The 17392-nt window shown below is 39.7% G+C and overlaps 1 protein-coding gene across 1 annotated transcript; it reads right to left on the reverse strand.

Moving 5' to 3' along the window:
- Window positions 1-401: 401 nt before the first annotated feature.
- LOC145464226 (putative Polycomb group protein ASXL2) lies at window positions 402-16262 on the reverse strand. The gene is made up of 13 exons (XM_081448058.1): window positions 15478-16262; window positions 15289-15368; window positions 10903-11014; window positions 9994-10027; window positions 9489-9868; window positions 7980-8156; window positions 7328-7355; window positions 6891-6970; window positions 6009-6118; window positions 4961-5034; window positions 3804-3877; window positions 2341-2372; window positions 402-2220 (listed from the first exon to the last, which is right to left on the reverse strand). Exons 1-13 carry the CDS (start codon window positions 15541-15543, stop codon window positions 1395-1397), a joined length of 2073 nt encoding a protein of 690 aa, XP_081304184.1. The 5' UTR covers window positions 15544-16262; the 3' UTR covers window positions 402-1394.
- Window positions 16263-17392: the final 1130 nt, after the last annotated feature.

Here is a 17392-nt window from a genome sequence, read left to right on the forward strand (position 1 = left end):
GGTCACAAAGTAAAATTTTCCTCGCACCGGCTTCCATGAAAATCCAACATCTCTCTAAAAGCTTAGTCACGCACGCCTTCGGGGGTCTATCCCAACCTCTTCCCCAGGGCCTTCTTCTCGACGATTTTTCTCAAAACCAGCTGCTGTTGCCGGCCCAAATGGGGAAGGGACAGGGGAGGCGAAAAGCGAGAAAGAAGGGGATTGAATCTCCCGTCCACCAATGCCCGCTATGCCTTCCCGTCTCCCCCGTTTACTCCTTCTGTGCTGACCTGCGATCAGGCGTTCCTTTTCATCTTCGACCGGAAAAAAGAACGCCTGTTCGCAGGTTACTCTTACTTCGACCAGACGGACGATGGATCAGAAACCCTCCCTGGAGACCGGAGTTTGGGGGGGGGGGGGAAGAGAGGAGGGGGGCGGGACGGAGAGAGTGTAACGGACAATGCACCGGCATGCCACTCCAGATTAACAGAGTTGATAGCTATTTAAAACTGTGTAGCGCCAAGCATACAGCGTATACGGGACGTCTGTGTCGCAAGCTACGTAGCGTTTCGAATGGCAATATAATATGGTCAACTTCTCGACAGTGTTGCTTTTAACAGTGGCACGAGACTTTTTAAGACAACAGACCCTTTGCAGGATCTGGTCACATGGTACGGAATTAATTATGCTGGGACGCAAGTTGCGCAGTGGGACTTCCAAAACAAAGGAACTCGTACCAGTCCAGCCCGACTTTCCCTTGTTTTGGAAGTCCCACTGCGTAACTTGCGTCCCAGCGTAATTAATTCCGTACCGTGTGACCGGATCCTGCAAAGGGCCTATTTCTAAATTACGGACCTAAACTCAACCTTGTGCGGAAGCATAGATCCCCAAAACATTTCTTCTTACACTACTTTTCCCTTGCAATATATATTGTTGAGTTCAAACCACGAGCCGCCTCACGTTTTATTTATTAAAAACACACCAGGACAACAGATTTCATTGATAATAAATTTTTAGTTTTTTGCTTCAAATCCAACTTTCCTGGTCATTTGGGTTACTATTTACAATATTTTGCATTCATATGTTATCTTACATAATTCAAATAAATTGTTCTGTCTCTTCTTTAGACTATCAACGATTGTAAAATTAAAAAAAACGTTCTCCAGTATACAGCTAGTTACATGAAACATCGTCGAGTTAAACTTGGTAGACCTTTCATACTTCGAAAAAAAGACAGGGCTATATCTTACAAACAAAGACCAAACACGGCGGTTTGAGAATATTGGAACCTGGAATTAAAAAAAACACTTGTTACTGCAATGCTGCATCACCTTGTTTGAGTTGAGGAAACCAAATGACAATAAATTTAAGGACGGGAATAAAGTGACTTCTTTGTGATCGTCGAAGACGCGCACTTAGTTCACGCTTACACAAGCGTTGCAAAGCTGGGCTGTGTTTATACAGTCGTCGTGGCAGAACGCACCGCATTTTCTGCAAATCTCCATCGCCTTTAACCGGCATGAACAACTTTTTAGCAACATCGACCTGTTGAAGTTCTTGGCGGAAACCACGGTGGACGTGGAACCACTTTTCGAGGCGCTGCCCGAAACAGCGCCCCGACGTGTTAAGTTCTCTCTGTTAGCCGCCGCTTGCTGACGCATAGCAGCGCGCGACGGCGGTCTCGGTTTTATAAGCGAGGACGGCGAACGCAGCTCTACTCCATCGTTAGAGAGTATAGACGCGCTAGAAATAGAAGTCGCTGATGAATCCATGGATAAGGAACTATTAGAACCAGCCTCGCTGCATGGCGTCTTGATTGTCCGTTTTTTGGCGTATGCCGTGCTAGCAGTAAGCATATTTGGCGGCGCACTAGTTGTTACGGCTTTCAAAGCCTCCGTAGCAACAGCTACCGTGACCATCCTGAAAATGGGTATGGACCGCTGCCGAGGCGGTCGGGCGTTTGCTCGGAGCTGCTTCGCCGCCTCCGATCTTCTGGACTCCGTCACCCGTTTGGGAAGGCAGTGCGATGGCAGTTTTTGCACAGGTACAGTCAGCGGCTGTATCATGGCGCTTGTGATCCTGTGTGATTTAGCTGGGGAGAACTGTGACCTGCCGTAACTGGGATCCTTATGACCAGCGGTAATCGTACTTCTGGGTGAAGAGGCTGGGGCCGGGGCAAGTGGCGCGGTGAAATAGGAACGAGCTAGGTCTTGGGGCGAAGAATCGTCTTCGGAAAGGTTCCTGTAAAAGAGAAATTCAAAATTGAGTCATAATATCAAATTCTGTAAAGCAAACTTGCTGTTTACTAAGCAAAACCAATACTCTTTCTCTTGCTCGCAAAGCAAAATGAAAAGAACTTACTTTTTGCCCCAGACAGGTTCAAAGAACTTAGCCTGCAAAAGAAACAGTAAGGTGAAAAGAAAGAAAAGCTAACTAAACAGGGCTTCAAGCTGAAAATCAAGGCGCCAAAAGTAGTCGTTAGCCCTTCCATTCTCAAGAGTACAAAGATTCAAAGAGTAAAAAAGGTATCTATCATTTTCATTTCATTTTGGCTGCTACGGAAGAAACACCAGTGCAGGAGATTCTCGACAGCTTTCATTATCAATCAATCAACCTTTGTATGTACGTACTCTTGCTAAAAAAAATTACAATGTTCAATGAAAATATTAAAGTGAAAATTAGGGTACTAGCTGCCTGGAATAACCATAGGGGCTAGCGGAGCCAGGCAGCCAGTTAACATCAGCATTTATTTACATGGTCGTATACCGGGGTTTCATCCACGGACATTGAAGATATACCTCTTACTAACCGAGTTCGAGGGCCGTACTGTAAGTTACGAACCGATGTTTTTCCCCATCAATTTATGGCCCAAGCGCGAGGCGCGCGGGGCATAAATCGAAGGTGAAAAAAAACCAGGATCCGTAACTTACAGTACGGACCGAGAAAACGAGGTTAGTAAGATACGGGTGTCTGACGGGTTCGGGAACGATTTCTATTCACACAGAACGGCTTCAAATTTCAGACGAACCTCGAAATCTAAATCGTTAGTAGGTTTTAATACTCAATTTCAGAAGTAAAAGAGAGTTTTAAGCTTTTACCTGCTAAAAATGTTAAGAACACTTGGCGATTCATCACGAAACATTTTGGCAACAAAAACAGCTTTAAATTTCAGCGGGCCGTACAGTCGATTATGGCCCGCTAAATTGACCAATCACAGCGCGCGTACTAACTGAGAGATATAATAAAGAATCATCTTGTACAGCATGACAAACAAGCTCAATGGCTTTCACTTGAATGGTCACACTTGCCGACTTAGAAGTAAGCACCTTGCACAACATGCCAAACATTACTACATGAAAGAACGGCTAAACAGCTTTCGTTTGAATGGTCTCACAATACAGTTTCATCCAGGGCCACAAAAAGCCAAACAATCCAATTGAAATAAGTTTTAACACAGGACATGAAAGGAAAGTTCAACACTCTAGTTGATCTAAACAAATGAACGAAAAAAAAAAAAGTAAATAGTGCAGTTGTAGAGATTGTAAGAAGATAAAGAAAACAACCATGCAGACCTTGAGATGAAGAATATTATTAGATGAAAAGAAACAGATAAATAATAAGAAGAAGAATAAGAAGAATAAAGGTAATGATAATGATAATGATAATGATAGTGATAGTGACAGTGATAGTGATAGTGATAGTGATAGTGATAGTGATAGTGATAGTGATAGTGATAGTGATAGTGATAGTGATAGTGATAGTGATAGTGATAATGATAATGATAATGATAAATTTGAAGGCAGCAAAGGAAATGGAAAAATTACCTTCCAGGGATCTAACTTAGCCAGCCTCTCTTCCTCCTGTTTCATTCTTTGCTGCATGTCAGTCATAAAATCACCTGCAAGCAGAGGGAAATGCCAAATGAAACATAAATTACAGTGCTTAAAGAGGAAGCCACACCAGTCCTGGGTGGTTTTCTTGCCGTTCCTCTATCCAGGTCGAATTGGAATCTGGAAAAGTTGGTTTTTGGTAGGAGTGCTCAGGAAAACTGGAGTACCCGCAATAAATCTCTTGGAGGCCAAGTAAGGCAAGAACCAACACCAAACTCAACTCAAACTCAACCCAAACATGGCACTGGTGTACTGTCACAGGGCTCAAAGTTAACGACCAACTGGTCGCATATGCAACAAGATTTTTGGTTTTGTGCCTAAAAACATCATGTGATCGCACCAGCACACCTTAAAAGCCAAAGAACAGTGTGACTGCTTCCTTGCTGGACCATACTTACATACCCTGACCAGTAAGACAGGAAACAGAAGCTTCAAAGAATAAATGTAAAATGTAGATGTAACACAACCAGGCTCTAAATAATAAAGTTACATCACTTCCCTTTCATAAGTTTCAAGTGGATTCTCCAAACTAAAATTTTGGGAGTGTGCATGAAAATTTACACCTGGTAACACAAGTGCTCCCAAAGCCAAAAACAAACTTTGAGCCCTGTTTAGAATCTAACCTGGGCCACATTGGTGGGAGGTGAATTCATGCTCTCAACACTGCATTAACCCTGCTCCCTAGTCACTAATCAAGGGAGGTGCAGTGGCCTCATGGTTAGTGCACTTGTCTCTCCGGATCAACTTGTCCGGGTTCGAGCTTTGGCCGAGCACATTGCGTTGTGTTCTTGGGCAAGACACTTGACTCTCACACTGCCTCTCTCAACCCAGGTGTATAACTGGATACCGGCAAATTTAATGCTGGGTTTAACCCTGCGATGGACTAGCATCCCATCCAGGGGGGAATAGAAATGCTCCTAGTCATTTCATGCTACAGAATCTGGGATAAGCTCTGGCCTGATGGGCCACTTGGCTCATATGCAGACTTTACCTAGTCACTAATCACATTGGCTGAATGAACAAAATGTGTAAACATGCTAAGTCATTATTCTCTTGTTATATCAATAAGAGATATGTTGTATGAGCCTCACCATCCTGAAGCCGGTCCTTCCATGAATGGCATGCGCTAGCAAAGAACTCATTAGTAAATGCAGTGTGTGATGGTCTGAAAAAGAACATTAATGAAATGATATTTACTAAACATCACAGGAACATGGTCAAGAAAACCTCTTATTATCACCAACAATCATGCTAGTCTATTTTACGCGTGTAGGATATACATGTAGAGTTCTTGCCAGATCATCACCACAAGTGCATTTTTGTTTAAATGTTATAATGCAGAACCCTGCCTTACAATCACCCTGTTAATACACCCACCTTGTTATTGCCACTACTTTATTCTGGCTGAACATAAGCTCAGTCAATCATGAATTTTCTTATTTAAAGAACCCGTTTAGTAGCCACCCCGCTAATATGGCCAGATCTTTGTGGCCCGTTGCTGACCTGATTAACAGGGTTCCACTGTACTGTATATTTTCACTGGACTACAGTAAGGTCAATGGCAGATTCCACTGATATAGTGCATCCTTGTCGCACATAATTTCTCATCTCAATTAGCATCGCTAGGAAATTGCGTGTATGGGCGCTTGCAGCAAATTCTTTCATTTGTTTCATAATCTAATTCATAATGCAAGACCAAAGACTATTTTGTTGAATGGCACAAATATGGTAAGTAATAAATGATTTTTTTTTTTTCAGAAATTATACACTTTCCCCTTTCAGACTACTTGAGTTCTTAGTAAATTTTTGCAGGTTGAATAGTTAATAAAAGGGCCAACCAACTTGTGCAAAAAAAAAAACCCAAAAAAAACAAGAAAGTGACCCTCATCTTTTATGGCATTTTCGCATTATACATAGCATGATTATCAAGCGCACACAGTTTGACAATTTGATAATACTCCACAGAACTTTTCCGATGGAATCACCAAGCAATGCATGAAATTCTTTGTGTACTAGTTAACATGTAATGACAACTACAAGCTACAGCCTGTTAAATGCAATGTTCAGTTGTTGCTGCTCCCTCAAAAAGAAAGCATTATGTATTAACAATTCTTCCTCATTATGTTGTAAAACACACACCTCAGTGCTCCGTCAGGTCCTATTGATTTGTCAACTTTAGGTAGCAGCATCACCAACTGGTACTGATACCATGGTGGAAGCATATTGAATGTGCGCTGGTTTATAAGTGACTAAACAAAATATAATGACCAAAATGAGTTGTAGGAAACAAATTGTGCCAGTTTCTAAATAACTGATAGCCATCTAAAATCCACACTAAAAAGCAAGCCAGAAAGGAAAGATAGATTTTTCTCTCACATTTGCACAGGGTGTTGCTACATGTAGATCAGGATGATAAGGGCTGAAGACTGTATGAGTACCACCTTGTGGATTGATGGTTGCAGCAATGTTTATAAGTTCTTGCAAGTAATATGCATCTAATATGCATTGCACGCAACACTCCATACCATTTTCAAGCATTTTACAGAAATTGGTTGGATTTTTCTGAATGACTCAGAAACCAAGGAAGAGGGAATTTTAGGGAGTCAAAATCCAAATCATTTCCTGAGGGAGCATGGCTTGGCTCATTTAGAGCTCCTTGTTACAGAAATTGGCCACTATTTGTCCTCGATCTGTGCCTGCATTGTCATCAATTCTCACTGATCAATGGGTACCAACCTAATAGACTGGACATCAAGACATGATTGATCATTGCAGCTATGAACAACTTAAACAGTTGTGAAATTATGCTTGAAAAAAATTCCGGCTTAATTTCACAACTGTGTCGTGCATAACTGCAATGATCAATCAAGTCTTCATATCTTTCTCCACAGTTCAAATATATGATATTTCATGTATTCACTTGTAGACTGGACATCCTTCCAATCTGACTTAAGTTTTTGCTTTAGGCATTGTTGAGCTAGGCTGTGGCAAATGCTAGTCGATACATTTTGTGATACTCACACGAAGGGGGATGTTAGTGAGAATGGAGTCTGGGGACTGGATATCTACTCGTCCTTCTTTGGTTCTCTTCAGCTGGGCAGCTGAAAATATGGACAAAAATGCAAGGTTGCAATATCGTACTGTTTAAATTAGCACGAACTACATTTAAAACAAGAACAAATGTGAGAAAGTGCCCAGAAATTTGCAGTGAAGTTCTGTCTAGTCTCCTGGAGATCTTTGTATGAAGAAAAGGCAAGAGTTTCACAAGCAAATCACTTGTTCAAATGCCTGTTTCATGCCAGCATAATTTATGCAGGTCCTTGTACCATAACTCTTGCTACTACAAGAATTGTCTTTACAATATCGTGGGTGTGCAGGCAGCACTATTAATAATTACACCTTTGTGTTGATTGAAATACATGTATAATCATTTATGAAACAAATCTTAAAAATCTTACCAACACTCATTTTCTTGTATCGTCTTGGCTAGAATTAAATGAGGCCAACAATTAAAACACAGGAACATGTATTACTTTAACTAAACATTTAACGTTATGATTATTCTGTGAGCATCAGGGGTTTTATTAATGGCCAGGCTTAGCAAATTAAACAGCACAACAACCAAACCTATTTGCCTGCTTCCCAAAGTACTGTATCAGGGAGCTTACTAAACCATGAGGAAAATTGTTTAATGAGCAGAACAGTGGCTATGAACATACAGTAGAAATTGTTCTCTGTTTCTTTGCTGTCCTCTGTGAACAGCAAAGTGAAATATCCATGTTCTGCATCTTGTGAGGAACAGGAACAACAACAACTAATGTTTTGTATTTCCTTTTGGGATTGAATGCCATCATTACATATCAAGCTTAAGCAAGTTTTTAGACTGACAGTTATACAGTAATACAGAGTTCACAGTTCTGGTAATTGCCAAATTTGAAGGTAAAAAATAAAAATTTCTTTTTCAAGAGGCATTGTCCTCAGCATTGCCATTGTCAATTGCCTTAGCCCCCTGTTGTTATGTACAGAACAGTAAATAAGACATTTGTGATCTCTCTCTAGATTCAAAAGATAAACAATTGACAAAACCAGAAATCTTTACAGGTAACCCACCTTTGAAGTTGTCCAAAGATCAGAAAATTTCTCTAGTTTTTCTTTACCATCCACACCATTGGCAGAGCCTGGAGGCCTTGGAAAGCTGTGGCTTGCTATGGCATTGGCAGTCACGGATGCACTTGACGGAGGTATTAGTTTGGATGAGGGTGGAACAAGGGCACACGGAGCTTTTACCTGGAACAGAAAGTAGAGATATCTTTCATACATTTACTGATAAGGACAAATGCTGCAGTCAGGTTCACAATATACCAACTGATAAATCTCAGGCATAGACTAATAAATCTCACTTTTAAAGTTCGAACGACTAATTTACTTCATGATTTATATGTAATGTAGCAATATTTGCATTACATCATTTCTTGCCCATTAGGGATGGTTCATTATTTATGGGGATGACAGGGTCAGGAAAAAAGTGACCAGGACATAAACAAATTTTCATTCTGAATCAATGGGCTGCTAAATTCTTGGACATTGAAACGAGCAAGTTCTCAAAAGTAAATTATATATATCCTTCTTTAAGAAAACACAAGACCACTTCAGAGTAATGGTGATAAATGTACACATACTGCAGTTACATGTATAATCCCTTCAGGCTTTTATTGCAAATTGACAAAGGCCATCATACTTTTTGTATAGTTAAGCTTAAATATAGGCTAACAAACATACTAATGTTATATATTTTTATCTTTCCTTCTCCATCAAGGAAAAACATCGTTGAGATCAAAGTGGCCCCAAATGTTTTTTCTAGCCTTCAGTTAATAGTATTAAATCACCTGTATTAAATTCTTTCAATTTTCCCTGACTTTTCCTCAAAACATCAATTTTCCCTTGTTCAAAATAAAATTCCTTGGCTTTTCCTTGACCTTGAAGATTTTTTTCCCTGGCTACACTGTTCCTGACCCGAGGCAACCCAGGCAACAAAGTATGCTAATTAATGATCAAGAAAAACTGAGACAGATTGCAAACCACAAACTTCGCAAAAAAAAAACTTTTGCCATCCATCTATGTATCTACATCATAAACTGAAATGCACTGTCAAGGTTTTGCAGTAAACAACCATGTGTAAAAACCATTAAGTGGTTTAAGAACCTGCTGGGAGAAATTTGCCATATTTTAATATAAAAAAATATAAGAACCTGTTTAGACAAACAAGAACAAGCGGATTCTTATATTTGGGCAGAATTACGATAAACATTTGAACGGAGCACGACTTAAAGTTTGCAAATTTATATTACACGAAAATGCATCATATTTACAGTTGTGAATAAATACACTGCATGTGCAAGGCCAACCCAAACTTATTTATTTTTCTGGTAATCAACAACTGTATCTCTTTCATATAAATTAAGAACCTAATTAAGAACTTACTCAGCCTAAATTGCCAATAACCACCCCAAAAATAAAAGAACCTATTTTGCCAGACTTCAAAAAAGCAGGTTCTTACTCGCAGCTTTTAACTGTATCACTATCAGGACAAACTGGACAGTCAAACATCACAAAACTTACTTTCCCATTGCCATTCTTTCCACTTGCACCTGTGCCACTCTCAACAGTACCCACTTTGAGATTTTTTAACACCATCTTTGGAACAGGTCGTGTACTCGTTAAACGTGGCCTTTTATTTGCTGTCTGATTACGTGGTCCTGGCTTGGGACCACGCTTCTTCTGCAGCCTTCCATCTTTGGTGAGTGGTACTTTTGGCTTAAGATCAGATGGCGGATTGGGCGGGGGTGGTTTTAGCTGCGGCTTCATGATATCGTTCGTTCCCAAGGGCACCTTCACTTTGCCATTGTGGAGATGTGGGCCATTTATGCTGTCCTTGTCGAGGAACATGTTAAATTCTGAGTCGTCAGCCATGTCCATGAGGTCGGAGTCAGAATCTTGCACTACAGTAAGACATTTAAGAAAATGTGAATAAACATCTGCCACACTTAATTTATAACTAAACAACAGCCACAATCAAAAATATTATTTTTCAGCAGAATAGATCAAATGCAAAAACATTCCATACCAGAATTTTCTTCCAAGGTTTCAACTCTGTTGGGCTACAAAATAATAGAGAATGACACGGACAGTGCAGGATATTATATGTAGTACAGAGGAATTACTTAAATGTGAATCAACAAACACTAAAAATTACAAGCAGATGACAGATAAAGGGTTCATTCAAATTACAAGGCCAGGGATGCATTTAAAGGATAATTTGGCATGGCTAAGTGGTCAGCACGTCAGACTTGCAATCCAGCGGTCCCAGGTTCGAGTTCCACTCTGACCACCTCCTGGATTTGATTTAAGGTAGACCCAAGTTCAAATCCTCCGCTGCACTTGTAAATAGCTAACTGGTCTGCCTCCAGCCAGTTGGGATTCTTACAGTCAAACCAAGTGAAGCGTACCCCTCAAGATTACATATTTAATGAATTGATTATTTGAATTTTGAACCCGCTAATCGTTTCAAGAATGCAATAATGAATTGCTTATTTGAATATTGAACTCGCTAGTCATTTCAAAAATCAATATTAAATTGATTTTTTTGAACATTAAACCCATTAGCTGTATTCTTGGAACGACCAGAGGGTTCAATTTTCCAATAATCAATTCATTATAATAATTGCATTCTTGAAACGACTAGCAGGTTCAATATTCAAATAATCAATTCATTAATGTAATCTTGAGTGGTACGCTTCACTTGGTTTGACTGTAACAATGTTATGTTCGATTTGAATTATTTCTTTCAGTTGTTTGCTTGGCCCCACTAGTCTTTGTGCTATAAACACTGCCGAGGGTATTTTAATTTATTAAATTTTTATTTACTTTAACTCACAAATTGCATAAATTGAATGAGCAATATCAAATTTCCATTCCACTATTGCCTTGGCCAGATAGCTAAAAATCAACTAAAAAAATGAATAAGTTTACTTACATTGAGTTTGTAGCAGCTCATTCGCCCCTCCACCTTGATAAAGAGATCATTGGGACCACGAGAGTTGGTGTGAAGCATAGCATTCAGACATGCTAAAGGAGCTGTCCCACGGCTGTCAAATATACATATAATGAATTAGAAATTAGCCAAAAGAAAATATGTGCATTCACTGGTTTAAAATTGTGATTCTATTAGGCAATTAGATTACGAGCTCAAGATTATTCTATTGCGCGATAGTTGACTCGGGCTGCGCCCTCGTCACCTATCCTGTGTAGAAATCGAGAGTGAATCTAATTGTTTTAGTATAAATCTACTAGTCATTAAAAACTTTCTCTAAATCCTCTTCACAGACACTTTGAAAACGCCAAGAAACAGCCATCATTTTGTTAACAAGGGCACACTGCCACGCTACACAATATCTATAACAGAATAGATGCCAGTGGCGTAGCCAATCAGAGAACAGAATTCGTGATAGAATGTTAGTAGATTTGTACTACAACTCAATAGAAACACAGAACTAGCATGAGCCGTTGACATGATGATGCACGAGCAAAGAGAATTTACATTTTGATGATCAAAGTAAAGAAGTCATTTTCTTTTTTTCACTGGAATTTTCTAAAAGAAATAGAAAACATGTTCCCCATGCTGTATTTCTATTCTCTTGATTTCTATGCATGATAGTTGACTCGGGTTGCACCCTTGTCAACTATTACGTGATAGAAATCTCGAGCTCATAATCTGATTGATTAATAGAAACACTTGTGAAAGTTTAGGAGAACTTGAAAAACCTGTGGAAACACTTGCCTGTCAGCTTGTATTCCCACAGCATTTCTCATTCTCCCGAACTACCGATAAAATAAATATATATTCTAACCTTTTTTAGCCTTGTAAATAGAAATTACTTTGAAATATATATTCATAATCCATGTATTTGTTTTAGTTCACTGTTAACCTTGGTACAATTTGGTGTTTTCACAGTATTACCATACATCAGAACAAAGCAAAATACAAAATTGAAGAAGCTAGTCATAAAAGGGGATAAGTGATGATTTTGGTTGCTTTTCTTTTTTCTTGCTCCAAATTAGCTGAATTTTTGCATGTGGTCTTCAATGTAATAGAAAAACGTGGTTCTGTATTTTTGTCGCTGGTTTTTGCTTTGTTTGCGAGTTAAAACGTAGGCAAAAAACTTGGCTTTTCCTAGCCATGCCTTTAGGAGTTTATTTGTTGAACAGCAAACAGGCAGACTGTTTATAGTGTATGAAGTCAAAACCAAATCCCACAGCATATAGAGCGGAAATCTGGGAATGGATTGTTTACACCGGTTATTGTGACGTGAACACAACACGTGAATCGATCGAGCATCAAACGAAATGCCATCAAACAAAAAAGAGATGGGCCGCATTAGAGCTCTGTCAACTAATATCTTAAGCATTGTTTTAAAGTACCTTGTATGCCTGCCTGGTGGTTGAGAGGCATCATAAAGCCTCGATAAACCCGTAAGTCATCAGCACGTTTTAAAGAATCAAAACGTGTTCTGAAACTTCGAAGGCAGTCAGATCGAGCCAGGTAGCAAAGTCCAAGAGCAGTTCTTGCCCAAGAAAAATACCCTCTGGTGAGTTGTGGCCCATTTGCCAAGTGTTGCTAGCGTCAAAGTTTGGAAAGCGAGAACTGGTTTTAGACTTATAAAATTTGTCTTGTATCGACCGCCATGTTTTCCCGCGCACGAGGTGTAAAGACCCTTCCCGGCATGCATTGCGATTACGTTCTGCCGATGTTTCTCGAACTGGTAACTAGATTTAAATATAATAATGGCCAGCAAGTGGCGATCGATTGTAACAGATCTGTGATCCAGTTTGCGTTGATTTTATTTCAAATCGGCATGATTTGTAGTGTTTTGAGCTTCTGGGATCAGGGGACATGCAGATGTATGGAGACCGGTACGTTGCGCAGAAGGGTTAATCTGTTAATCTGTCAGCCCTATTTATAAAGCGTTTTCACATGGAGTCATCAAATTCTTAAATCCAAAACTAAACAGCCACCAAGGTTGTTTTCTCATCAGGCATAAGAGGTACCAGCGCATTTTGAACTTGGAAGTTATGGCGGTACGTGACATAAAGCTACGATTGCGTTTGTCGAAAACTATGTTTTATCTCGTGATTTTTTAGCCATTTAAGACGTTGCCGTATTTGGAAAAGTGCTTATTGAAATGTTTATGTTTCATTTTATTTTTATTTACACCTTTTTTTGACCTGAAATCAACATTTTTGAGCTTATACGTTGCGTGAAATTACCATTTTCAGGAGCCCATCATGGGCTCCTACCATTTTGCTGTTTTCTAAGTGAAACCAACATCCTTGCCGTCATGCGTTAACGTCAAATCAACATTTTAACCTATTTACACTTGAAATCAACATCATTGAGCTTATGCGCTGCGTGAAATTACCATTTTGCTGTTTTCTAAGTGAAATTAACATCCTTGCCATCACGCGTTAACGCGAAATCAACATTTTAACCTATTTAGACTTGAAATCAACATCATTGAGCTTATGCGCTGCGTGAAATTGACATTTTGCTGGTTTCTAAGTGAAACCAACATCCTTGCCGTCACGCGTTAACGTCAAATCAACATTTTAACCTATTTAGACCTGAAATCAACATCATTGAGCTTATGCGCTGCGTAGAATTGACATTTTGCTGGTTTCTAAGTGAAACCAACATCCTTGCCGTCACACGTTAACGTGAAATCAACATTTAAACCTTTTTTGACCTACAATCAACATTTTTGAGCTTATACGTTGCGTGGAATTGACATTTTGCTGGTTTCTAAGAGAAATCAACCTCCTTGCCGTCACGCATTAACGTGAAATCAACATTTTAATCTATTTAGACCTGAAATCAACATCATTAAGCTTATGCGTTGCGTGAAATTGACATTTTGCTGGTTTCTAAGTGAAATCAACCTCCTTGCCGTCACGCGTTAACGTGAAATCAACATTTTAACCTATTTAGACCTCAAATTAACATTTTTGAGCTTATACGTTGCGTGAAATTGACATTTTGCTGCTTTGTAAGTGAGATCAAAGTCCCTGCGGTCGCGGCGGGTCGATCCTTTCTTATGATAAACTGAGGCGAGACTTCGACTTATAACAAAGGCTTGGCTTGGTTATTATAACAAAGGATCGGCTCTGTTTATCATAACAAAGGCCCGGCTTCGTTTATTTGCAGCCTCGGCGGGAAAAGGGGGGTTAGGTATTTTAATCAAAAGTGAACTTTGTCGAAAACGTTCCAAATTTCGCATAGAGTTTTGTTTAGGTATGTTTAGCAATGTCCCATAGTTTTTCCGCTAAACTTTGCTTCGTTTTCAGGATATTGCGTATGCAAAAAACCACTTGGTTTTCCTAGCGGCGTTGTTATAAAGCGAAGCAAAAACCAGCGCCAAAAATACAGGAACACGTTTTTCTATTACATTGAAGACCACATGCAAAAATTCAGCTAATTTGGAGCAAGAAAAAAGAAAAGCAACCAAAATCGTCACTTATCCCCTTTTATGACTAGTTTCTTCAATTGCACCAAGTGTAAAATTACACAACATAATTTTCAACCTTTGAAAAAAAACTTGTGACACTTCCTGCTAAAGCCTCAAATTGTAAAACTAATATCTTTTACTGTACCAAATTAAATGGCTGAAACAAATTGAACCCAGAAAGTCTCTCTAAACCAACAATAATTATCATTGACACATCGCACATATGTCAAAAAGGTCAAAAAGTTTAACAAGCGAGTGGACATTCAGGCGGCAAAACACTTCTAATTATTTCGTAGCAAAGAAATAGAAAAGTACAGCTGCACTCATGGTTGTACTGGCTTTTAGCCAAATTGGTATCGGCATTCACAAAGCAGATGTCAGACCCATGATTCAGTTTCTGTTCTGCAACAACAGCATTCCTTCCCATTCCCTCTCCATAATTTGAGTTCATTCAAAGAAAACACGAACACAGATTTTCGATCGACAAATCCATCAGTCATAACTAGAAAACTAAAATTTTTAAGTGTATCTTTGAGAGGTTTTTTTCTGGATCATTGAATATGTCATCCTCTTAATTCAACCACCGACTGAATAATGATGTCAGTTCAGCAATCGATTTATTTTCTCAAAATAGTAGTTTGTTTTCGTGTAAATCCACAGAACCATTCGATTCCGGCCGTAGGTTCTAACAAGTTGTGCTAAAACCAAAAACTGCAAAGAGTGTGAAAATTATCTTATAACTTATCAAGCGACCTCTCCCACCATCCTTTTATCCCCTGTCAATCATATAGAGACAGACATAAAACTGAGATCGCGTAGCACTAAGGTTGGCAGGCGACTACCGGTCCAAACGCACTCACCTTAAATCGCGCAAACCTTCCTCTTGTATAACCTTGAGGATGTCTTTGTGAGTGAGAGGTTCCAGAGACCTCTCTAGCACCTAAAAGCAACAATGAAATTACTCAGTTGACAATAACAAGCACAGAAGGCAAATCACAGAGGGTCGAGTCAGCTGACACTGGGTTCATTGTGTCACCATTGCAGTTTACCTGTTTCGCCGCTTCAGCCCATGTTAAACCCTTCTTTCTCTTCGTTTCTCCTTTTTCCGTACTCATTTTCCGCAAGACCAGTTACAGGTCGATATCGTCGTGAAAATCTGATCTTTTCAAACGCGGAAATGGTCAGGCATGGGCGAAATACGAGGTCTAATGCCGAATAATTCAGCCGATCAAACCGCCATTTTGCAAGCGAACGAAACGAACACAACGGATCACGTGATAATTTAACAGGAAGTTTTGAACCAGGCAACCACGCCTTCATTCCTTTCAAGTGGTGAAAGAGCCTGGGTCGAACTTTTTGTTGTGATCAATTTTTTTCGGCAAAACTAATTTCTCATACGCGATCGACAAAGTTCAAGTGCGTGGCGTTGGATTGAAAGATATTTTCACTGTAACATAATGCAAACCATAAACTTTCTGAACATGAAAATTCTAACGAAAACTAAAGATCCCTTAAAACGCACAGACCAAAGCAAGTTCAAGACTTACTTAAGTGCACAATCACACGCGTTTTTGACTGATCTATCTCGATCGAGAAAAACCTTTTGCGATCGATCCTAGCCGTATCTTCTGCGGACTGAAATAGAACTGATGTTCTTCCATTTCTCCTTGACAACCATCGTGAAAACCCATACCGGTAAAAACAGAATCGCTTGTAACCAAGTGGAATTCGGAACAAGGACACTTCAACTGAAAGTGAGCACTTCGGTTGCATTTGCACCAAGAACATGTTGGCCACAAACAACGACACGCGAACTATGTTACGCACAAGAAAAAGGACGCGGCCTTTTTGTTATAACATACCTGAGAACCAAACGACTGCCCTCCATACAAGCCTTTTCTTAACCAATCAACGAACAGAAATCTCCTTTTCGTTTTGCAGGTACAAACAAGACTTTGCCTTATACGTGAGGCATGACGGGAATATCTCCCCAAACCTTGGGCCCCCAAGGGAGTGGAGAAGGGGAAATTCAAGCCTCATCAGAGACCCCAGGGGCGGGACGTCCTTGGCAACGAAGAAAGGAAGAAAGCGGAAAATCATCGATGTAATGGCAGACCAAGAAATGACTACATGCTGATTCCTTTAACACTATTTTAGTATGCAATATTTTGGGTTCAAACAAAACCTGCAAGTACAAGTCCAGAATTAATTGCTACCTAACAAAATCGATAATTTGCGGACCCAGTTCGACTGACATCACTGGGATCCCTATTATATTTTTCTTCGCTGTTTAGCCATCTCTTAATTTTAGGACCAACATGATTAAAGTAACTGGATACATGCCGTTTAAAAGATATTCACAACAGGATCATTAATTATAGATAAATTATAGCGACTTTTACATGTAAACAGGATGTTGAATTTTCTCTGAATGCAGAATATTAATTAAATTCTCTCTGAATCTGAACTTTAAGAATAAACACATATATTCAGCTTGATATTGGCCTCGTTCTTTTTTTTGCTTGTTTATGGACCTCGACTCCGTCTCGGTCCATAAACAGGCAAAAAAACAACTTGGCCAATATCCAGCCATCTTGACCTCACGCTTGGCCAATGGCGCATGGCCCATACATAGCTGGCATTTGGAAATTAGAACTTCGAAAATGCCGGTGATAACAGACTCGCATTACAAAACTTTAGTTACTCGGATGAGGCGCAAAAAAGGAGTTGTTGGTCATTGATTTTTATAACATTTGGTGGCTTGTAAGAGCCGTTTGTTGAAACGGGAACCCCTCAAAGTGTACTTTAAAGTGCAGGCATTTTGGCGGGCTTTTTCGTCGCGGGTATTTTGGCCGCTTTCTTGCGGGACTTTTTAGCCGCTGGCTTCTTTGCTGCCGGTTTTTAAGCTGCGGGCTTCGATTTCTTTGCCGCTGGGTCTTTTTAGCTGCAGGTTTCTTGGCTGCC

Source organism: Orbicella franksi, chromosome 12 (assembly GCF_964199315.1).
Source record: "Orbicella franksi chromosome 12, jaOrbFran1.1, whole genome shotgun sequence".
NCBI classification, from domain to species: domain Eukaryota; kingdom Metazoa; phylum Cnidaria; class Anthozoa; order Scleractinia; family Merulinidae; genus Orbicella; species Orbicella franksi.

Bases quoted from the DNA above. Each gene is read 5' to 3' on its own strand.
- LOC145464226 (XM_081448058.1), bottom strand. From the start codon at position 15,543: ATGAGTACGGAAAAAGGAGAAACGAAGAGAAAGAAGGGTTTAACATGG. The intron at 10,028-10,902 runs GTAAGTAAACTT...ATTATTTTGTAG, and splicing joins TGAGCTGCTACAAACTCAAT to CCCAACAGAGTTGAAACCTT. The intron at 6,971-7,327 runs GTAAGATTTTTA...CCATATTTTCAG, and splicing joins ATACAAGAAAATGAGTGTTG to CTGCCCAGCTGAAGAGAACC.